This window comes from Lissotriton helveticus, chromosome 12 (assembly GCF_964261635.1).
Source record: "Lissotriton helveticus chromosome 12, aLisHel1.1, whole genome shotgun sequence".
NCBI lineage: Eukaryota > Metazoa > Chordata > Amphibia > Caudata > Salamandridae > Lissotriton > Lissotriton helveticus.
This window is the reverse complement of record NC_136073.1, coordinates 257,258,159-257,282,561: the sequence shown is the minus strand read 5'-3', so window position 1 is coordinate 257,282,561 and position 24,403 is coordinate 257,258,159. Positions and strand designations below refer to the sequence as shown.

The 24,403-nt window shown below is 46.8% G+C and overlaps 1 protein-coding gene across 7 annotated transcripts in view; it reads right to left on the bottom strand.

Moving 5' to 3' along the window:
- NFAT5 (nuclear factor of activated T cells 5) overlaps nt 1–24,403 on the bottom strand; it is a 787,967-nt gene that overhangs the window by 197,492 nt on the left and 566,072 nt on the right. For all 7 annotated transcript variants that reach the window (XM_078670043.1, XM_078670045.1, XM_078670041.1 and 4 more), the window contains one exon: nt 2,699–2,831. In XM_078670043.1, coding sequence (XP_078526169.1) covers nt 2,699–2,831 — 133 coding nt within the window. The remainder of the gene's footprint in view (nt 1–2,698; nt 2,832–24,403) is intronic.

Here is a 24,403-nt window from a genome sequence, read left to right as displayed (position 1 = left end):
AATGATACTCCTTCCCTGAATCCCGCACCTTTCTCCTCTTCAATGTAAATGCTCTTCTCTACTTTAGCAGGAGGATGCCCCCCTCGCTCCTCCTCCCAGTAAACCTATATCAGCCCTATAAAGGATGCCATTTTCCCATTTATTTTGTAGCCACAACTTTCTTCACTCTATTATTTCAGCGGCCAATATTTGACACCTTTTTGTGCCCTTTTTACATCCACATTATTGTTAGTTCAAACCCAACATTTATCTTTACAATACAAATGTATTTATCTTATTCGACTTCACATATAATGTGCAAGGTGATGAATCTAAACAAAAGGAAATCTTCCAGATGTGCCCAGTACCCAAGGTTTACACTTACGTTTTTCACTTTCTTGTAAAAGTTACTTACCTTTCTTAACATGATATCTGGTAGAGACACAGTGTAGCAGCATATTAATAAACTTTTTAATTCTCCCCAGGCGCCAGTCTGGATCCAGAAACTGTTCCTTTGGGGTAAAGGAAGAACACACAAGCAAAGTAGCATTCAAACAATGCAAACATACACTCTGAGTCAGAGCAACGCTTCAACTTGCTGAAGCACCCGATCACTCCAAGACTATATCAAAGAGTCGCTATACAACAGTCAACAACTGACATAACCATATGCCTCTACATAAGCACTGAAGAAGAGAACCATAACATTTTCATACTGAACTGCTTCGAAGAAGCATGTAACAGATACAGGAAGAAACCTCTCTTAACAGCCTCTTGAGCAGAATGCCCTTTCTCAAAAGCCAGGAAACAAAGGGAACCTCCCATAGTCATTTAAATCAATACACAAAATAAGAAAGTAAATGGTCCTGAGGTTAGAACTACAACTCCTCTCCTGAGTACATGTGGTAGAACTGGAACCAAATTGGACATCCAATGTCCTAATAAGACTATTCTTTGACCAACAAAAACAAATATACCAAGCCTAGCTATAAGTAAAGTACAAATAGAAAATGTAGGACTACGACTGTAGTTCTTTGTCTTTCATGAAACATCTTCACGCCGCACTGCCTGATCGCCTAAAAGATGGGCTCCATCAAAAGTTACATCTACTAAAGCAGACTGGATAGCCTCAGAGAAACCAGAAAACACCAACCAAACCCGCCATAGCGCCACTGCAGATGCCATGGCACGACCCACATAATCAGTCTTGTCTATTCCACATCTTATGGTAAGCCAAGAATACTGCTGGCCACCTCTAATCAAGTTGCCTACCTCAGCAAGGAGGTTATCTGGAAGAGATAGGAGCATGTTCTGTAATGAATCCCATAAGGCATAGGAAAAGCGCCTGAGCACACAAGATGTGGTGGTGGCTCTCAATGCTGAGCTGGCCGAAGAAGATATATGCTTACCACAAGCATCACGAACCCTAGCATCCTTACCCACCGGCGTTTTAGGAGTAGAATATAAATCCTTAGAAGACCTTACACCCCGAGTCACCAGGCCACTAGTGAAGGATGTCTATGCAAAGAAACTGGGTCCCAAGGAGAAGGCAAATGCCTACATGCAATATCACGGTCCACTGAGACCTCCGGTTAAGGCTTGGCCCAAGCATCTAACAAAATGTCAAATAGGACCTCACAACTGCTGCCACTGTCCTCAGAATGCCTGCAAAAGAGGAACTTGCCTCTGTGGCAAGACTAGGGGGAGAAAGCAACCTGAGGCTGGCGAAGACGTTCTCAACATGAAAGCAAAACAGGAACTCGCCTTCATGGCAAGACTAGGTGGAGAAAGCGACCCAGATTCTGGCGAAGAATCCAGCCCAGAAGCATTACCAAGAGCTTCAAGACAACGCTCCTCCACCTGAATCACATTGGCATCGGGGCTGAAGAAGTCAAGGCCCAGTAGATACAGGTGCCACCAAAATGAACAGTTCCCCCAGTTTGCACAGCCGAATCCGCATCCGTGCCGAAGCGGCACCAATACAACGGTGACTTCCGGAGTAGACGCAACTTTGACCCGAGCCGCCGGCGTCAATTTAGAAGTCGGTTGATCAAAGACCAGTATCGTAGGCAAAGATCCGAAGGACAGTGAGCCTGCGCCAAAGCGATGTCAGTTGATGTCGACCGACGCTGATCCATTGACTCCAACGGCCCAACCATCACAGAGGCCAAATCCTCCGACGGCGCCCCACTCACCCCATTGGGGCCTAGAGGCCCTCGAGAGGGAGATGGGGTTCCAAAGAGGAGGTGTAAGGAATCATAATATTTCTTCATCTGAGCCATTGATGCACCGGCTCCCGGAAACATGGGGAGATGAGTTGCAGAGTCGCGTACGGCTTCCTCAGCCGTCGTGCGGGAGAAGCCCAGGGAGATGGAGTCTCCACGCACTCAAGTCCGAGGATGCAGTGACTTAAACCACCCCTTACCTTTTGTCTTCCCTGGAAAACAACGTCCCCCAGACCGGCTCCGGCTTCACTGACATTATGACCGGAGTCGACGTCATGACCGGAGCAGTATGACACCGTCCCGCGGAGTGCAGAGTTACCACTGAAAAATCACCAAATCCAGACTGGCGCCAGGGGATAATTCAAAAGTTAAGGAATCTGCGGCTAGATGTCTATCAAACAAATCGTTTCAGGAAGCCATTAGGTGTGTCTTTTTGCAGAGTTCCCGGCCTAACACATTACCCATCGTGCTATAACTTAAGTTTAAATACATACATGCATCTGGAGTGTACGTGAATGGATGCACTTCATGAGATCTTCCAGCATTCGTCACAACATAAATTCCCACTGAAACTGGAGAGGTGATTTCCTGGTCTTGATATGGAGGAACTTTCACGACTAGATGATTCTAGAAGTAAAAACATTGTAATTAATGAGTGTCTGAGCAGCATAAATATGTCAAAATATATCCAACTTGTCCATCTAATAACAAAAATGCCTACATTAAGTAGTTAGCAAATAGCAAAACATCAAGCCATATAAACTGCATGATCTTAGATAAAAATGTATAGAGTACTTTAATTCTACAGCTATAGTAGAATGATAATAGAAAGGTAACTTAAGCATAAGGACCATCTGTGAAACTTAATATTATGCTGAGGAAATCTTGCCAGCTATTGGAGTCGGTCTATATTATATGTTTAGCCACTAGACTATTTCTGCAAATCCAGAAGGACCACAGAATACTGATATAATCTTAATATATTTAAATCGAAACCAACTAAAGAGCACTTTTTGAGACTAAAAACTAAAAAAACAGTTTGGATTAAATTGTTCATGTAATATCAAGGTGGTGCTCCTTCAAGGTCTCAAGTTTTTATCCGCTATCGATGCGTTGCACAAAGTCCAGTCCTGAGTTCTCTATGGAGCTTTACAAGACATATCGTAGATTTCTTTGACACAAAGAGTTGAGAGGGGCGTTTATGAATAACGATATACCTTTATAAGTACAGGCACAAAATGTTATCTTCTCAGTCATAAGATTAACTTTAACTTTTGTGGCTACTGGATAAAGAAGCAAGATGTAGGAGGATGGCTCAGTATATAGGATCCGCCTATAGTGAAGCACTGTGCACTGAGCCCAGGCTGCCCTTAGTGATAGTGTTTGGGTCCCTGAAAAACCAAAGAGCTCAAAGGGTAGGTGTGGAGAGTTGTTAAGGCAGGAGGGGTGTAAAGCTGTTGCATGAGCCATTATAGTCAGTCAGTAAGCTTTTCACACAAGAAAACTTTATATTACTACAGAACAACTTAGTGTATTTCCTACCCGGAGATATCAATTACTCACAAAGAGGGGGGGGGGGAACGACAAAACACTGTCGGGGTTGGAAGCAACGCAGGCTGGCACTCAGACCCTTCAAGGCTAAGTAGGTATTGGGGGGTCCTCTAAGGAGTCACCCCATTGGATGATGTCCTGCAACTAACACTGGAATTGGCGTCGTTGCATGATTTCAACATGTTTGATACCAAACAGCAGGTTCGGGGCATCCATTTTGTAGTTAGACACCTCGACTTGCCAATGTCCACTACATACCTTATAATGGCTGTACCGTACTTACAAAGCACAGAAAATTGAGTCTGGGGTTTGTAGGGGCACATCCACTCATGCAGGGGTGCCCACACACTTAGAGCCATGCAACCTGCTCTTGGATTAAAGGGCCTACCTTAGGGGTGACTTGTAGATTTTATGTGCACTACCGGAATATAACAGAAACCTCATATCTGAAGTGAAGCGTGCATGCACCCAGTCACGCAGACTGCAATTGCAGGTCTGCACACACAGTTTGCATGGCCTCCTATGGGTGGCTTATTACATGCTACAGTCTTTTGGAGACTCCTGGAGTACCAACGCCCTGAGTACCTCAGAACCATATACTGGAGGCTCATAATGGTACCCCAGTATACCAATTGTGGGGTGTACAAAGCACTTATCAGCACATTTAGAGGAGAGAGCACTGGGGTCCTGGTAAGGATCCCAAGGAACTACAGTCAAAACACAATGACATCATACAAAACTTTGGGGTATCTATTCCAGAAAGATCATACTTTCCTACACAAGCAATCCCTACAATAAGGAGAAATGGAGGCGAAATAAAATAGCTTGGCTTCTCACTTGAAATTATACCACCGCATCTGGGTTCAGGCAGCTGTGCTTAAAGAAAGTTAACCACTGATCTCTAAGTGGCAACAAGACAAATTGCACAGCCTGGACCCAATGGATTTGTTTGGGTAAACAGATTTTGTTTATTTGGTACACTCCGTAGCATGTTTGTGCAATGGAGCCTTACAGGTCGACTACTTAGTCGTTTCACAACACATATATAAGATCAAGGCATGACAATGATACAATCTTTAAATTGAAAGAGAACTGTTCCCTTCTCTTCCCCCTATGAGTCTGTACCATGCGGCATGAAAGGGGTTGATTTGTGGTGGTATATGCTTATCTCCCTCTTGATTGAAAAGGGTTGGGCAGTAACAGACAAAGGTCTACGCCTCAGGCCTAAGTAGAGGAATGCATTCTCTAGGGGGTGTTCGTGGGGACCTCGCAGGTGATCCCTCAGGCGTGTCCTGTTCAGGGTTGGCTAGGCCCTCTCCCAGAACCGCTTATGCCACCTCTCTGTTCCACATCCCCCTCCTAGCCTCTCACATCCTGCCCACTTCAGCATTTCCCTCTTCCAGACATGTAGGCGTTGGGCCCCCATTGCCTTCCAATTCCCCGCTATCTAGTTTAGCAAGGACAAATGCCAGGTCTTGAAATCTGCTTGATTCTTGATGTGTGGAAAACCACCCCAATAAACAGTGACCCAGGGTAGGAGGGATCACCCTTTCGCTATTCCCCTCAACTGTATAAAAGACTCCTTCCCAAAACTCATGCAGTCTTGGGCAGGCCTAAAACATATGAAGCATGTGTGCTCCTATCTCTCTGAAGTGAGGGAAGGCCAAATCGGATATCTGAAAGTATCTGCCTATGCGCTCTGGGGTCAGGTAGGACCTATGCAGGGCATAATTAATAAGCTTGAAGTGTGCATTTCTGGAAATCTCTAGCTAATATGATGCCAGTCATTTATTCTGATCGGGGTATCCAAATCTGCCTCCAACTTCTCCGATGGATATTGCTGGTCCGCATTCAGTGCTCTTTACAAGCAAGAGAATGATTTCATGGTGCCCGCAGAGAGTCATGTACTAATTGCTCTGTTGTGATGGGGGTTCAATAGTTCTTGTGCCTGTGATTGCGTATTGCTGTAGTGAGTAATCTATGTAGTAAGAAGTGACCACGAGGTAGGTCAAACTCCTCATAAAATTCCTCAATGTGAATAATTCTCTGTCCCTGTAAAGATCTCCCATCTACATCACCCCAGCCTCAACCCAAACGTCCAGATCTCTCTGGTTACCCCCATGTGTAACTACAGGCCAATCCCTCGCCTTCCATACCCAGTGAAGATCATAGAGCGTTTGGTCAGCAAAGCGCTCTCCCAGTTCCTTGAGGCCAATAATAAGCTGGAGGATGTGCAATTCGGCTTCCGCCCAGGACATGAGACGGAGACTGCCTTGTTGACTGTGTTGGACGATCTTCGCATGTGAGCAGACAGGGGTCAATCTGCCATATTGATCTTGCTAGACCTGTCTGCCGCGTTTGACAATCAACTACAAGGTCCTCCAGGAACAGTTGGAAGGAGCTGGGGTGGTGGGTGTGGCGTTGACGTGGCTTCAATCTTATCTGTCTGACAGATGTCTGGCAGTGGCCCTTCCCCCTTTTCAATCTAAGTTCGCTGAGATTCAACATGAGGTCCCGCAGTGTTCTGCGATCAGCCCTATACTGTTTAATGTGTACATGCGTCCCCTGATGAAAGTCATTAAGTCCCACGATATAGGCCTGGTGAATTATGCTGACAACACTCAGCTTATTCTTTCCCTGAAGGGGGATCAGTCAACCACTCTAGGTAATTTTCATGCCTGTATGCAGGACGTGGTACACTGGCTGAAGAATAACTCTCTGCAATTGAATGCAGACAAAACAGAGATCTTATGCTGGTGGGAAAGTGCCATACTCTCTTCCAACTTGATTTCTGGCCTATCCCATCTGATCCACCACTGGTACCGTCTAAGAAAGTTTGCAATTTGGGAATCTGTTTCAATGAGAAGTTGATTTTGGAAATGCAAGTCAACAAGACTGTTGGGGGTTGTTTCTCCCTTATCAGGGTTCTCAGGAAGATTCTCCCTGTGCTACCAACACAGGCACGTGCACTGGTGGTAAGGAGCGTCAACATGAACAGGCTGGAATATTGTAATGCATTGTTGCTGGAGTCGCCCCAGTATTTAATTGGGAGACTACAGAGAATTCAGACTATGGCGGGCAAGCTAGCTTTGATGAGACCTCGGCAGTCCTCTGCTTTGCAGACCCTTGTGGAACTCCATTGGCTCCCAATATGAGGATTCAATTTAAATCACTTGGCATTGTGTTTAAGGGACTGCACGGTATGGGGTCCAAACTGTTGCAGAACAAATTTGGTTGGTATGCTCCTGTTCGTAATCTTTGCTCATCTTCAGCCAACTGGGTGAACGTACCCAGGATTAGAAAAGCAAAACTAGGGGGTCAAGCCTTCAGTGTTGCAGCAGCACGGCTCTGGAACAGCCTCCCCACGGAACTGGGTCAGATGGAAGACCTCCTGCAGTTCAGAAAGAAATTGAAGACCTGGCTCTATCGTAGAGTATAACATCTGTCTTTCTCCCGCTCTTAGCACATCACTGTCTCCCCCTGGATCTGTGGCTACAGGTCCTACGTCTCTCAGCGCCAGGATACTTGTTGGATCACAGTGCACTTTACAAGTAGCGTTTACATTACATTACATGTGGAAGTGCTCTCAAGATGTCCAAACGCAAGTCAGTGGAATAGGAGTCCTAACTAGCATTTTCTGTAACCTTCGGTGCCAGCACATAGCCTGGACTTTAAAGTCACACAAATTCTCCCTAGTCGGTCTGAGCACCCAAAGGTACATCCGCAAGAGATCAAGTAGCGGCAGTACGAGTGGGCCAGGGGCTTCGTCTGGTCTCTGCGCCATGCCTCAGACCATCCACTGCAACTGGGCGCGATATGATAGGACTCAAAGCCAGGAACTGCCAGGCCGCTCGCGGATATTGATCACTGTTTGTATCACTGTTAGCGCTACTCTGCACCATCCCGACCCCAAATAAATGTCCGATCAGGGAATCTAACTCCCTGAAAAATGCAGTCGAACTCACAGCTGAAGCGTGCTAAAATAATACAAAAGCCAAGGGAGCAACACCATTTAAGGAGTGTTATCCTGCCAGCTACTGAGAGAGGAAGGGTCTGCCAGATGGATGTTCTCATTGATCGGACAGCTTGCCCCAGGCTTCTCTCAATGAGGTCAGTCAAGTCATGATATATTCGGACACCCTGAATGCATAAGCACCTAGGTCCCCATCATAGCTGAGCCAGGCCAGTTAGGGGACAGATGGTCCTCAGCACGGGGAAGAGCCTGGACTTCTGCCAGCTTACCTTCAGTCCACAGAAGGAACCGAACTCCTCTATCAGGGAGCGGGCTCCTCTCAGATCCTTCTCCCCATCTTTTAGGAAAAGTAGCGGATCATCAGCATAAAGCGCAATTTGATATCTAATGTCACCTACGCTCAGTCTCCTATAGAATCGGCTAGACCTGGCCGCAGCTGCCAATGGCTCCATAGCAATAGTAAACAGCAGAGAGAGAGAGAGAGGGCATCCCGGTCTGGTTACTCATTCCACTACCATTTCCTCCGAGAAAACATTCCCTGTACACACCCTAGAAGTAGGTCTAGCCTATAGTAACTGTGTCCATTCGATAAATCCTCCACCCAATCCCATGCACGCCATAACTCCATATGAATATTACCACTCCAGCCTATCAAATGCCTTTTTTATGTCCACTGTGAAGACTGCTGCATCCCCCTGAGCAGTCTGTCCTGCATCTATGAAGTTTAGTAACCGCTGAATATTCTTTGCCGTGTTACGTTCAGAGTTAAATCCCACCTGGTCTACGTATATAAGTTTCGTAATGAAGGGCAACAGTTGGGTGGCCAAAATCTTACTCAGGATTTTGAAGTCTATATTAAGCATCGACGGCAGGCCGACCTGTCATATGCAGGTTTACCCGGTTTCAAAATGAGATCTATTACGGCCTCTCTGGTAGTGTCTGGCAAAAGGTTAGCTTCTTTCGCTGCTGGGCCACCAGACAAGGAGTCAGCTCCGAGGAGAACACCGTATATAACTCTACTTGAAGCCCGTCATGTGCCTGGGTTTTATTGCATGCCATATGTTTAAGGGCAGTGACAATCTCTTGTGAATCGATGTCCCCTCTGAGGTTTCCTACTTCCTCTGCTGTAATTCACAGCAATTGATATGCCCGCGTCTCCTCCGGGTCACGTGAGGGGTAGCTACCATACAATGTCGAGAAGTAGCCTGTGAATATGTTATTTGTCCCCTCCTGCAAGTTCTAGTGCCCTACTTGCCTTCTAGTTCCACTATTGATGAGCAGCGTTTATCTGGGTTACATAGTCACGCCAATAGGGAGCAAGATTTATCCCGCTCAGCACGTGTCTGGTCAGTGTACTGCTTGTAATCAAAGCATGGTAGTCATTCTACCTGTGCCGCCGCAGCTCCTCTGGCTGCCATAAGGTGAGGTTGGAGCACTGGGCGGCACGGACGTCTGATCTCCGGTTCGCTCAGGAGCCCCTCAGCAGTTTCAACATCACCCCAACAGTGAATTTCAGATCCCTTTCGATTGAGCTCCAGGAGTCAATAAGTCCCCATTGTTGTTGCCAGTCCCTAAACATCTTAGCCGTGTGGAAAGTCTGGGAGTCGCACAGTGGAGGGTGCGAGCGACCTAGCAGTGTGTCAGACAAACAGTTAAAATCGTCCCCAATCACAGTCCCAGTAGTTATGAACTGTGCCAATTGTCGCAATAAATTCACAAAAAACCCACTCTGATCTACATTCGGGACATAAATGTTCTCAATAGTCACCTCCCGGCCCTCTAGGCATCCCCGCACCACCATAAATCTTCCTTCAGTGTCCATCAGAGCCTCAGTTGGTTGGAAAGGAACCCCAGCCCAAATCCAGATAAAGACTCCCCTGCCATAAGCACAATATGTCTGAGCACTCCATCGTTGCCTTAATGCTAGTCCCTCTTTCAGATGTGCCTTCTGTAGGAGCGCTATGTGCATGCCCCTCCTGCTTAGATAAGAAAATACTTTGTATCGTTTTGCCATGGAGTGCATACCCCAGGTGTTCCATTTTAAGCATTTATAAGCTAAATAATCAGTCAAATTTGCCTCTAGGGGAGTAAAGGACTCCACTCACGACGGTCTGTGTTCTCCTGCATTGCCTTTCTGGCATGCTCAGGGTAAACACATTGGTGTGAATTGTACGATTCCTCAATCCCCAATACAACGGACTAAAACCCCAACTTCCCCACCCTAGAACAAGTAGACTAACGCCACTCATGCAAATAGCAATATAAACCAGCAACAGTTGTGGAAGGTCATCCACGCCACTCAGTAGTTGGGGGGAGGAGGTCCCCCAGCTAATGGGACCCACATCTAGCTTATTTACGTAATGGTGAAGGAGTCGCCCATAATATGACTCTCCATGCGTGGCGCAAGTGTCTCTCAGAAGAAACAGTACAGCGATCAAATCCATAATCCCCCGCCCATTACCGGTATACCAAGAGTCTCAGATGATGTAATCCGCTGTTCTCGGGGTCACCTTGGGCAGCTCCAGTCTCTTGGTTGGGAGGGCTCTTTCTCTGCAATCCCAGGTTTGCTGACGTCTGCTCAGCTGGGCCATGACCTCCATCGCCTTCTATCATCCAAGCTGCACCTCAGCCTGAAAAGGGGCGGTCATGCTCCTCTTCAGCCTCTTGCGACCGGAATTAAATAGACGCTGGCGCCACTGTCCATTATCTGTGTTGGCTCTCGATCGCTCCGACTTGCCAGCCACCTCTTGACAGATGTAAAAAAAACTGCACGGCCTCTGGGGTCACCACCCACAGCTTCGTCGTCAAGACATGGCTTGGCAGTTCGGGTTGGACTGTTCCCATGAGGCACAGGGTCAGATTGATTTGCATATGGCCATGTCTGAACTGGGGTGGTGGAGTGAGCTAAACAATGATGATGGATTAAACCCAGATCATTTGACTGGGGGTGAGTGTTTGATTTGCTCATATGCATCATCCCCTTTGGTATTGCTTTGTTCGCCCTAAGTTGGTGGGGTATGGCCAGACGTGGGTTCCTTGCTCACTTTGCCACTGGATTCAAGATAGCGTGGCTGATGAGGGTTATGAACCCGAAACCGGTACCAGGTGCTTTTTGCCGGTCCAGGGAAGAAATTGCTTGGCAGTTCGGGCTGGACTGTTATCATGAGGCACAAGGTCAGACTGAGTTGTATATGGCCATGTCTGAACAACGGTGGTGGAGTGAGCTAAAGAATGATGATGGATTAAACCCAGATCAGTTAACTGGGGGTGAGTGTTTGAGTTGCTCAAACGCTCTGTCCATCATCCCCTTTGGTATCTATCGCCTTGCTTCATCGGGAACAGCATCGCATGTTTGAATTCTAGTTGCTGTAGTTTCCTTTTAGTTTCCTGATATGATGCGCTCCGTCACTGGACCGTTCTGGAAAAGTCTGGGAAAATTTGCAACATGGCATTGTCGACTCAGAGTTCTTCTCTCTTTCGTGCTTGTGTTAAAATACAACAGTGGTCCCTTGAAAGGAAGGAATTAAAGTGCAATAAATATAGACTCAGCTGTTGCTATATTTGCTTGACGTGTCCAACCTGACAGAGGTCCAATATTTACTTATAAACAATAGAAAAGTATTCTTACAGCGGTACACAAGGTGAGGCACAAACCAGTGCCCTACTTAACACATAAATACAAACAGTATAGAACGCCACGCTCACCGTATCCTCCACTACCATAGCCCTTCTTCAATTCCTCTTGACACTGATCACGTGTCGATCGTGGCCCAATCACTACGTAGTCACACACACCCTCAAGTAGCACATCCCCGGCTCACTTCTCCGGAAATTACCGTGCAGGTACCCGCGATCGTGCAGTTCTGCTCTAACCATTCCCAAGTCCCACTACCCCAGCAATACTAATTCCTTAACCGCAAGAGTTCCTGACCCGTACTCACCCTCCCCGCGCTTTTCCCTTAAGGCTACTGTGCCGCAGCTATCCGACCGCCACCTTCACCAAGACCCGTGATAGCGCCGATAGTGCAGTCCCTACCGCAGCAATTCTGGTAAGGCTCATTACTAGGATAACACAAATTCTCAGGCACAATGTTGTAGGCATTCCCTGACCTATCCCTCCCTTCCACGGGCTACCGGGCTGACAGATATCCCCAAGATCTATTAGGTAAGGACAACTCTTATGACCCCTTACGAAGAGATTCTGGGCACCCCATGTAATTTATTCACGTTTTCCATAGGCAACTTCGGTTAATTCAGTTTCTGGATCTGAACGTCAAGGCTTATCTCGTCTTCTCGTTTTTACTTCGCCGCCCACGCCCGTTCTATTACTGCTTCGGTAAGCCACCGAGTTTGCTTCCCAATTGGTTGTTTTAACCAATTCACGGCCCCCCACGTTTACACTCCCTCCGCAATTGCCCCTTAATCACGATCACTCTGTTCTTGAGCTCTTTGTGTAATTTTCATTCCGGGGAACTGCAGGCTCAATCATGTTTTAAATGTGTTAATCCTTAACTGTACTGATGTTGAAATGACCAGGAACACTCAGGTCTAAACATAGACATTCTTATTACCATGTCTGAATTAGCCCCAGTATTATTGCACAATATATCTCCACACCCTAATTCTTGAATGTTGGCATTTTCCTTCCCTTTCCTCCCATAGGCAATTGAGGCTTTATACCCATGGGCATAATATTTATGTCCTGATGATGATCCGCACATCGCAAAGTCGGATCGAAACGCCGTCGACACCCTGTAAACACCTTATATCAGCTAAAACCCTGTGTGCACTGAAAGTGTAAATGTGTAAAAATTGTGGTTGTGTTGTACTTTGACACGGTCTAATTATCAGTGCAACTAACCTTAAGCTTTTGCCTAAAAGCCCTTGTTCCCTGTTCTATACTGTTTGTATTTATTTGTTAAGTAGGGCACAGGCTTGTGCCTCACCTTGTGTACCACTGTAAGAATACTTTTGTATTGTTTATAAGTAAATATTGGACCTCTGTCCGGATGGACACGTCAAGCAAATATAGTAACGACTGAGTCTATATTTATTGCATTTAATTCCTTCCTTTCAAGGGACCACTGTTTAAAAGAAATTGCTCCCAAGGTCCCTGGTTGACTCTATTGGGTTCCCTTGTTGGTTTCAAATATATATGCGTTAAAATACAGTCACAGAATTTATAATACATGAGCTCCTACCAGAGCAAAGAATGACAGAACTTCAGGAGCTCCCTGTGTGCAGCCAGTTTTCCATATAGCTCACCACTTCTGCGCCTTTTATTTTCTCAGGGAGATCCACCACTCGAATACTGTTGTGGCGACAGCGATTTTTGGCAACCTCTGCTCTGATTTCTAATGTCCGAACTTGGCCTCTACAGCTTTTAGCTGTTCGCGCAGCACCAACTATGGCCGGAAGGAGGTATCCCAGTAATCTCTCATTTGAAGTGAATCTCTTCGCCAGGTGCTTATGGTCATCTCGCAGGAGGTTCAATCCGTGCCAATGCTATTAAACCTTAATTCCAGCACCTCACGGAAGGCAGTTATTGCTTGCAGTAGGTCTTATAGCTTGGGGTCGTTAGCAGTTCCCATCGACAGGGGGGGTATTCTTCTCACCAGGCAGCAAGGTATTACCCTCTTCCGGGTCCTGCTCCTTTCTGCGGGAGGGTTTGCCTGTCGTTCACTGCATCATAGCAGAACTAGGTTCTCACAGTACGGTCCAGTCCTTCTCTGAACTAGCTCTTTTACCCATGGATTGGGGACAGTCTCGGCCTGTCCCTGCAGTTTCCCTGGGGTGTTAGGTAGGCAGAGCAGCATGTTCCAGCAGGTACAGCAGCAACCTCTCCAAGCCGCAGGAACATCCACAGGCGGCTAACAACATTCAAAGATCGCAGGGCAAGGAGGGCCAAGGTCCCAGACCAAGAGGGGCAAGGTCCTTCCATCCCTAGGTCTGCTCTTCATCCATGATCAAGGGGTGGAAAGAGGGTCCCAAGGTATGGCCACCAAGTATATCCTCTCTATGCAGGGCACAGTCAGCTAGCCCACTACTCTTGGTGTATATACTGATTATCGTTCTAGCCCATCAGGTGTAGGGATAACGCCCTCAATGCAGGCTCATCATCAGAGTTCCCCTCTAAGCCTCAAGTTGTGATCGCCCTAGGCCATCTGTGCGTCCTTCAATTCAAAATGCAAGTTCAGTGCGGCCGCTCAGCGCACTTGGTCTCCAAGCCTGGACTTTACTGCTATGGCTACAGCAGACATTTTACCTCTCACTGTAGTGTGGGAAAGAGGACAATTGTTCTTCTGATAAGATATATACAGGATAATATTCCACTACATATAATCATCTTAGTCTCTCTTCCGGCTCGGGTAGATCCTTAAAACTGATATAATATTTGGGTTATTTTGTACTGTTGTCTAGTTGATTTATTTGGTGCAATCAAGTTTACAACATGCAAGGGAAGCTCAGTTTGAAAGTTAAGGATTCATAAAAAAAAACAGGCACAACCACTACATAGTTTTACTGGATTTCTGATATTACCTAAGGGAGGAAAGAAGACCGAACATGAAGGACAATGTTATCTCAAAAAAAAAAAAAAAAAACATAGTGGGTGATCAATAGAAAAAAAACTAAATTTCAGTCACAGTTCAAGCTGGATTAACAGGTAGGCTTACTCTAACTACATGCTTGACATCAAACCTACACATGGCCATTTTAAAGAGGATACATCAATTGTTAGTACCATTTCCAGACACCAAGCAGGAGCCTATCTCCATATAGAAGAAAAAATAAGTTTTAACGCTCTCTAAAAGGCCGTCAACAGAATGTTTGGTGCAAAAAAACTGTAACTAGAGTTCTTACAAACATTATAGAAAGATAATTCAACACATGAAGAATATTCAATGCTAAAATATCAAAATAGAATTAGCGTATCCTTGGCATATGTATACATGAGAAGCACAACTTTTCCCCACAAGCATAGTATATTCTGACAGATGGTCTCATTCTTTCTTCTAGGATCTGTGTGCAAATTAAAAAAAATTCAAGTCAGTAACAAAGGACTGAGGGTGTCAATCTATGAAGATCAACAAGATCAGTTTCCGGTATAATACCTTGCCTGGAAAGCAAGTCTCATCTGCGAGGCAAGTCTAGTGTGGTTAGTATGTTAAACGGTGAAGGTTTTAGATAACCCCCAGGGATGTGGAATTTTGTAAAATATCTAACTGTGCAAGGTATAAGAAATAGATTTCTCATTTAGTGCCAAGTACTGATTTGACAGACTTCAGTAGTGTTGAGCTTGTATGGTAGCTTTGATAAAACTTGCCCATATTATGCCCCGATTTGGTTCCAGCAAGGCTCCGATTACATTACACACTAATCTAAACAGACTCAATACACTAGGTCTCCGTATCACATCTTTGAACAGTTGAATTTCCTAAACGTGTTTATATATGGGTTTTATTTGGACCAGCTTTCTGATCACAGAAGGGCTCCATCATTATCAAAGAGTTAGAATCATAGCAGCGTTCTGGATGCATTTGTGTTCTAATTATGCGCTTATTCTCTTTTTTTTATCTCAGTTTCAAAAGAAGCATTTTGTGGATTATTCTGTGTTACTTATTGTGAAGCATTCAGTTGATCTTACAAAACATTACTCGGAGAGTTGTCAACTGATTATCAAGAACATTTCCCACAGTCTGACAGTTTTTCATTTGACCTCTGTGTAATGTCAGGCAAATCACTTCACCTCAATGTACATCAGTTCATTTTTTTTATTTTGTTTTATCAAAATAGTCACTATTTTCCAAGTGCTATACTAATGGCTGGACATTTTACAAGAAGATGAACCACGCGAGGTGCTGTCAGGATGAAAATGTTATGTGCCAGCTTTTTTTCAGGTGTAATGTTGCCTTCTACACGGAAAAGGTGGTTTGGCACTCGATTTACGTACACTGAGATTTTCATGCGAGTAAGCGAACAACAGGAAGTGGGTACTCCATGCCAATACAATCAGATTCTGTGTACACCTAGAAACTTACACATTCATGGGTATTTATAAATGTTACTCTTGAAATGCAGATTTAAAATGTTTTCAGGGGTGAAAAAAAGAAACGCTCGGAAAGGGATGGGAGTGCATTTGTTCTATAGATTTTCAAAGGATCAGTTATACACAGGTGTGTTAACTGCAGCAAATATGGAATGCCTGGGAAGTATGACTTTTGCAGGTTTCCAAATGTACCTTGGGAAACAATTTTTAACTCCTGAGGACCATGGACCAGAGGTTGGCTCCCACTAGCCTGTACCCAAACAAGAGGAAAGCAGACTACACGGGTGTACCTGCGGCACTTGCTTTCATACTGGTGAGAAGGGCTTTGTATTAACTTTGCACTCAAACAAGCTCAACTCCTGTCGCCCTCAAACCAGTCTGTAAAAGTCCCACCACTGGCTCCCCCACAGCAGCCCCTATGTGTCCAACCACTGACACACTACCTGTATGCTGTGTGGAGAGCGCTCCACCCACAGCAGCAAGTAAGATTTGAAGAGAAACAGTTGCATGCCTTTCTATATTTAAATCTCATAGTTGGCCATAGTTTGAACGCAGTGACAGTCCTTACACAGTTGCCAATAAACAAACACATTACCTTCATAATAACTGCAGGATGAGATAGGAGAGAGGGCAGGCTAAGGGAACCCTAAGCTGCCTGGAAAGTGACACCTCATATCAAGGAAAAGTGGCTTGTCAGCTAGGAACACTGGAATGAGAATGCAGGAGCCCCAAATCTGCCAAAGTCTAGAAACATCCATTCTGAGTAAGGCCCGGTGATCCCACCAAGCATATACAAGAAAACAATCACCTAAGAGTAATCACAGCATGAGAGCAAAGAGAGAGCTGGAGACTAAACATAATAAATTGTCAGCTGTCAAAGCCCAACATTATTCACTCAAATTGCTCTCTGGGGATTTCCAACAGCACATTACACGGGTCACTTAACGATTTTTACAGTCATTGTTCAGACATCAATTCGTGTTTTTCCAGGAAAGTGAGGGACAGGAGGTCTGTTTTTTAATTAATGTCTGGTCTGACACCTGATGGATCCCGCCTACCCTAAGCTCTGCACTGCACCCTCGTCTTTTCTAAGCACTGTAAATACCATTGCTACTACTGCTCAAGTTAATGGTGCTCAGTTTACTATCAGAAGGATGTAAAGTGGAGTCCTTTTTTGCAAGGATTTGAGATTGTCGGTCTCTATAAGAAATTAAGCTACTTACCTGTACCTGTAACTGTAGTTCTCCCGTACTGCAATCTTTCATAGATTCACATGATTGGATAATTCCCCATCGTCTAGATGAGAGTCATTGGTACCTTTTAAAAGCAATGTACTGGTAGGTATAGACTACAACAGCCCCTCAGTTTAATAACCTATTGTGGTCATTTTTAAAAAAGAGACCAAACTTAAGTCTTTTTTTAAAAAAACACATTTTTTTAACCCTCATATCACCCAAAAAATGCATCGTCACTCTGACTGCCCAGCGGTCACTGCAATCGTCCTGTTTATTCCACCTGGACCCTGACCTTTGTCAGTGAGTCGGTGTAATCATAGGGATGAATAGCCAACAGTGAGGGAACGAGACCAAGTCAGAAAGGGAGACCATATAGATAGGTCAGGGCTCTTTGTTATTGTCTGATCAAGGCAACAAATCCTGACTGCGGCCCTGACCCAGAATTCTGCTGTCGGGGGCGAAAGGTTCCCCCTCTATCTCAGACAGATTTCCCTCCTAGTGATAAGGATTATATAAAAGAGCAACCTTTTATAAGGACGCTTCAACAGCAAAATTAGTGCTCCATCGTCTCCCAGGAGGATAAGGGCTGCATTTAATTTAATCCAAACTTAAGTCTTAACCAATCAGGTTGCCTTACACTCTAGAACGTTCCTGTGAGAAGCTCCAGTCTCTCAGATTTTTAAAGCATGAGTGTATAATCAAATACATCCACTTAGAGAAGGGTGAGCTACCCTGAAAAGGGGGGGCGGGTTGGGAGGCATGCAATTCCATAAAAGAGTCCAATACCGGAAAACTACAGTTACAGGTACTTTAATCAGTGTAATGAGCAGTTGAAAAGAGCACATTTTCACAACAATCCAATCCATATAAATCTGAGTATTCATATACATAATAAGGTGTATGTACAAGATATCCTCATGTAGGAAAAAAATATTGAATGAAAATGTGCAGAATTAATTATCGAATGGTGGGAAGGAAGGAAGGCTCATCTTTACTACATAAAATGTCGAAGCACTGCCTGACCCACTGCTGCCTCAATTTGAGCTGCTTATTTCCAAGCAGTAGTACTGGGTAAAAGTGTGTCTGTTCTTCCAGGTTGCAGCCCTGCAGATCTCCAAGAGAGACATTAGCAGATAATACCATAGAAGTGGATATAGGCCTTGTAGAATGGGCGTGTACCATTGAGCACAATGGCTTTCCCGCTTACTGGTGGCATAAGTGAACGGCATTGGAAATTCATCTAGAAATGCTTTGCTTTAAGAGCGGAGAACCTTTCCTTGGAGCGCTAAACGCCACAAATAACTAAGATTTGATAAAGGCTTTAGTTTTGTCCAAATAAAATCTTAAGCAATGTTTGATATTTAAAGGGTGTAGTGACCTTTCAGCTGAAGATGTAGGATTTGAAAGAAAGACTTGAGAACCACTGGTTCATTAAGGTGGAAGTCTGAAGGGACTTTACGAATTATTTTAGGATTTGTGCTGTGAATAAGCCTATCATCTCTGAATTGAAAGAAGGGTGTAGTATGGTCTGAGGCCTGGGTTGCACACATTGTTAGGTTAGCATGACTTAGTAGAAGTTTAATGGCCATTATACCTTTTGCTGCTTTTGCACACAACACTGCATATAGCTGTTTTTTTAAGTTAGGCTGTGCATATCTCTTCACATGAGAAAAGCTTGTTTTCGACATCCCTAGACTTACATCGTGACCCTAATCTGCACAGTGAGTGCTGAAGCCGTCAAGGTTATAATAACATGGTAGCTGTTGTTTGAACTGATTGGCTAACGCTTTTAGACACAACAAATGGCAGCTGCGAGCCAACTGAAATCCTGGCGCCTTTATTATTACACTGCAGCCATGATTTCACACACTTGGAAGATTTTCTGTTTCCAGTGATGCAGAGAGCTTTTGCTGATCCTGATGTGATTCACTCATGCTGAGCTGAGAGGTAATGGGGTCCCCCCAAACAAGCTTAAGAGACCTTCTTTAGTTTATAAAACATAGTTCCTAGATAGGGAGGGTGTTCTAACGAGGCGCTATACGACCTGTTTTCACCATCATTGTAATATGATTTCTCCCTTTGTGTGTTATGGAATTGTAACAATGCTGACCATATTATTTCTAATCATATGTCTGCTTATGTTGGTAAAGATACTGCACCTGAGAGCACTTCGTTAAAATAAATATTTGAACCTTATCCGTGTCTCTTATTCACTCCTGTTGTGGACTGGTATGAGAGTATAACGAAAGAATGTTCTCACTTCTCACCATTCCTGAGTTTATCCTCAGTCTCATGTTCCAGGTTGTCTAATCATTGTTTCCTTTGCTATAGGACGCAGAGCTAATGTGACACTGATGCTAGCTGGTTGGGGTTTTCTAGGTACTGAGGTGAGTTTCTTGTATACCACAATCACTGATGTCCTGGGTCTCTGTGCACAGTTCTGTTTATGAGCAGGATGCACAAGTTACTTACCTTTGGTAACGATATATCTTTAAGAAACAGTAGTTAGTATTAGATTCCTTACCTTAAAATACCCCCAGGCGTCAGACTGGATCCAAAAAGTTTTGCGTAGCAGTACCCTTGCACGTCGGTACACGTAGGCGTAGTCTGCGACTCCGTGGTCGGCGTCATGATCGCCGGGATGACGTCGTCTGAGCACTTAGACACCGCCCTCGCACGCTGACTTCAGTTCTTGTACATAGCTTTCCGAGCCAGGAATGCAGAGCCATGCCAGAGACCGACACTGGTGCCATGAAACAAGGGCCCTCAAAGGGAGATACCTTAACCCTAGATATCGGATCGCAGAACGGGGAGGATGGGTGGGGCGGTACGGAATCTAACACTAACTACTGTTTCTTACAGATATATCACTACCGAAGGTAAGTAACTTGTGTAGCAGAAAGAAACAGGTTAGTGTTAGATTCCTTACCTTAGAATAGATAACCCAGCAATACCAACCCCGGTGGTGGGGCTGCGAACCAAGATCACACCAGAAAGTCCTGGAGAACGGAACGGCCGAAAAAGCCATCTCTCCAGACTTGGCTGTCCAGGCGGTAGTGTCTAGCAAACGTGTGCAGCGAAGCCCACGTAGCTGCCTGACAGATGTCCTGTGAGGGGACTCCCCGACCCAGGACAGTAGTAGCCGCAGTGGCCTGAGTGGAACGGGCCCTCAGCCCAACAGGAGGCTCCTTTTTCGCCAAGGAGTAACAGACCTTGATGCACAACATGACCCGCCAAGAGATGGTCCGGAAAGAAGGTGGGCAAGGTGATCGACTGCCCGATGTGAAAGGTCGTAATCACCTTGGGCAGGAAAAAAGGACGAGTTTTCAAGACAACTTTGTTCGGATGGATAGAAAGGAAAGGAGGTTTAGAAGATAGATCCTGGAGCCCACTCACTCTCCTGGCAGAGGTGAAGGCAACCAGGAATGCAGTCTTAAGAGTCAGAAGACGAAGAGGGCAATTGTGAAGTGGATCGAACGGAGCGCACATCAAATAGGTTAGAACAAGTTTCAAGTCCCACTGAGGCATCACAAAAGGAACAGGAGGAAACATGTGCGTGATCAGGAAGCCTCAAGAAGGCTGAAATGGCAGAGAGGTAGCCCTTAAGCCCCTTGGAGAAGTGTGGCTCAATGGTGGAGAAGTGTGACTCAATGGTTAGAGCGGCAGACCCTGATGCAGAGGTCTAGCCCGGGCCCAGGGTTCAATTCCCTGCCTCGGCGGGTCTTGAGCTCAAAATTCCACGGACCTGATAATTCTCGCCTCGGTGCCTATTCCAATCATGGAGTCCCACTCTGCAACTCTGGGCAATAGCTTGCTTAATCTCCACAACGGCCCTCACAACGCTACGGATGCCTGGCCTCCACCTTGGGGGTCCCCAGGAGTGGACACTTCACAGGAAAAGCCAGGATGGGTTCCACAGCGGTATTCGTACAAGCGCCTTGAGACCCTTGCGGGTGAGTAGTGCGCTATACAAGTATCAATTTACATTTACATTTACATTTAATAGTGCCCAGAGCAGAGCCCTGCTGGGCAAGAGAAAGCAGGAAGAGGAGAACCTCTGAAAGGGGGGCAGAGAGTGGATCCATAGCCGTTGCTGTGCACCATGCCACAAATGTATTCCACCAGCAGGCGTATACTGATTTTGTGGAGGGACGCCTGGCTGCCAGAAACACATCACAGACTTCAGGAGGCAAGTCAAATGGCCTCAACTGCCGTCGCTCAATCTCCACGCATGGAGGTGGAGGCTGGAGAGGTTCGGGTGGAGGACTGTCTCCTGCTGCTGCGACAGAAGGTCCCCCCGAAGAGGCAGACAAATCGGGTGATCGACTGACATGCTGAGTAGCTCAAGATACCAGTATCTTCGTGCCAAGTCCGGAGCCACAAGGATGACCAAAGAGGCGACGGCCATCAAAGGGCATGTCCTTAAGGGTGGCTTGGACATCCCCCGAAAAGTTGGCAGACCCCAGCCAGGCGTGGCGGCAAACCACCACTGTCGTCGTAATCGCCCTACCCAGCGAGTCCGTGGTATCATGTCCACATCGTATTGAATAGCGTGCTGCATCCCGTCCTTCTGCTAGGGCTTGGGTAAGCTTAACCTGGACCTCCACCGGGCACTGCGGCAGCACTTCCGCAACCGCATCTCACAGAGAGTGGGTGTAACGGCCCAAAAGGCAGGCGGTGTTGACGGATCGCAACCCCAAACTTAGGGAGGAGAACAGTTTCTTCCCAAACTGATCGTACCTTTTGGATTCCCGATCCGGAGGAGCGGTCGGGAATGCGGTCTCGAAGGTAGAGGCCTGGACCACCAGGCTATCGGGGGTGGGGTGAACAGACAGACTGCTGGGGTCGCCCGGCGCCGACGTCGGCGTCGGGCCACGTTCCGATCTGCGGGAAGGCCTGTAGAGGGCTTGGACCAGGTGTCCACCAGAACGGCAGTGAGGGTTTCGTTAAACGGCAGGAGAGGCTCAGAGGAGCTTGCCTGCGGTTTGAGCACCTCAGTGAGGAGGTTAGTCCTCACAGCCGCGACAGGGAGCTCAAGAGCCAAGGCCTTGGCTGCCCTAGTCAACACCACGTTGTAAGCAGCCCCCTCCTCCATAGCCACGGTAGGAGGGGAGACAAATCCAGTGTCGGGCGAAGTGTCCGGATCACTGGCCTCCCCCAAGCTCGTCTGCCCAGTCCTGGCTCAACTGGCACTGCAGTGCCAGAGGGTCCTTAGACCCCTCCCAGTTCCCCTCGTCATCCATCTCCTGATTGTCAGGAAAAAATGATGGAGCCTGGTCGTCGGTGAAGGGCTCACCGATCGGCGTCAAAGACGGCGCCGGTCCGACGACGGATCCGGACAGGGGCTGGAACCGGGGACGACGTCGGGGGCAACACCCTAGGTGACGGTGCCAGAGGAGGGGTCGTAAGGTCGACCGGTGTGGTCACGGATCCAGACTTGGATCCTGACGAGCCGTGTGGCGTCGGGACCGGAGTCGTCGACGGTGCCGGAGGGCTCCCAGATGGACCCGCAGGGCCCGAAGGCACCTCGTCAGGTTTCGATGGAGGGAAGTGCGACCTCATGGCCGTGAGGAAGGCACTAATCTCCTCCGGCGTCGCGTGCAGCCCAGGGACCGGCGGATATGGAGCTGGAAGCGGCGCCTGCGGCTCCGGCGGAGACCCGTAGATGTGTCGCCCGAACCCCGGCCGCGTCGGGGTGGGAGTCGGAAGAGCGAGATTGATTCTTCGACTTCTTTTTGGAGTGCCTCGACTTACCTGAGGACTTGGAGCCCGACGAGTGGTGTTGACTCGCTGAGCGGTGATGACTGTGGCCCCGCGACCGGTCCCTCAACCTACTCCTGGACCAGGACCTCAAGCGGCACGGGGCAGACTGCTGGTGCTCAAGACGCTTACGGGACAGCTCGCGCTTAGCCTTCGAGGTCAAGGCACGGCAGTTGGGGCACGACTTGCCATCGTGTTCGGCCCCGAGACAGTAAAGGCACCGATGCTGGGGGTCTGTCACTGACATCAAGCGGTGACAATCGTCGCAGGGTTTGAACCCGGGCATCCCTACCGGCACCGCAAGTCGAGGAACGACTCAAAAAGTGATCCAAAATAGATCAAAAAGTTAGTAAAAAAATGACTAAGAGTACTGCTCTTCCCGGACCTGCGCTTGCTGCCGCTGAAAAAAGAAGAACTGACGTCAGGGCGCGTGGGCGGCGTTCTAAGGGCTCGACGATGTCATCCAGGCGATCACGACGCAGACGACGGACGCGGAGCCGCAGACTACGTCTGCCGACGCGCAGGGGTACTGCTACGCAAAACTTTCAAGATCCAGTCTGACGCCTGGGGATATTCTAAGGAAAGGAACCTAACAGGGTTTCTTTCAGATCCTTGCAACAAGGGTTCCTGAATGCTGAAAGCATGGATTCCACGGACTCATCTTGCAGAGGTTAAGGTTGGGAAGAGAGCTACCTTCCAGGAGAGGAATTTGATATCATTTTTGTGTATGGGCTCAAAGGGCTCCTTCATAAGCGGAGATAGCACAATGTTCAGTTGCCAAAGCAGAGGCGGAGGAGGCTCTACCATAAGAGGCCTTTGAGAAACTGTTTAATGATCCTGGAAGAACATAACGATTAAGAAGTGGGAGATCGCCTAAAACGAGAAATGGCTGCAAAGTGACCCTTGATGGGATCAGACTGGGATAGGTGGAGAAGGTATGGAAGTATTATCTCTGGTAAAGAAGAGAAAGAATGAAGTTTATATTTTTGACCTCATATACGAGACCTTTTCCATTTGAGGCAATCGGTTTTATTGGGATTGTATGCCAGGGCTCTGGCTAGGATTTCCCTGCAAACAATGGAATGTTCAGATGTTTGAATTCATGGAACTCAGGAGCCATGCCAATAAACAAAGAGACTTGGGAACCGGGTGCAGAACTTGGTCCTGGTTCACTGACTGAAGAGAAGGGAACGGTATCAGAAGCATGTGAGGTTAGTAACTGTGTGAACAAGTGTGTTGGTGAGGCCAAGTGGGAGCAATGAGAATGAGTTTGCAAGGTTCTGCCTTCACCTTCATGAGAACTTTTGGAAGGAGAGGAATCAGAGGAAAACGTAGCCAAAGATTCCAGACCATGCAATCAAAAATGCATTCCCCCACGACCCCAGTTGTGGATATCTGCTTGCGAAAAAGCGGCATTTCTGTTTGACATTGGTAGTGAAGAGGTCCAGACTGTTTGCCCCATCTGAGAACAATGCTGTTCAGCATTATTTAGTTGAGTTCTCACTCGTGGCAAGTTGATGTCAGCCTGCTGAGAGTGTCTGCTATAATTTTCTGCTTTCCTGGAACATGTTCTGGACGCACATGTGATGGATGGCCCATTCACATATTTTCTGTGGGTCCAGGGACAGCAGTG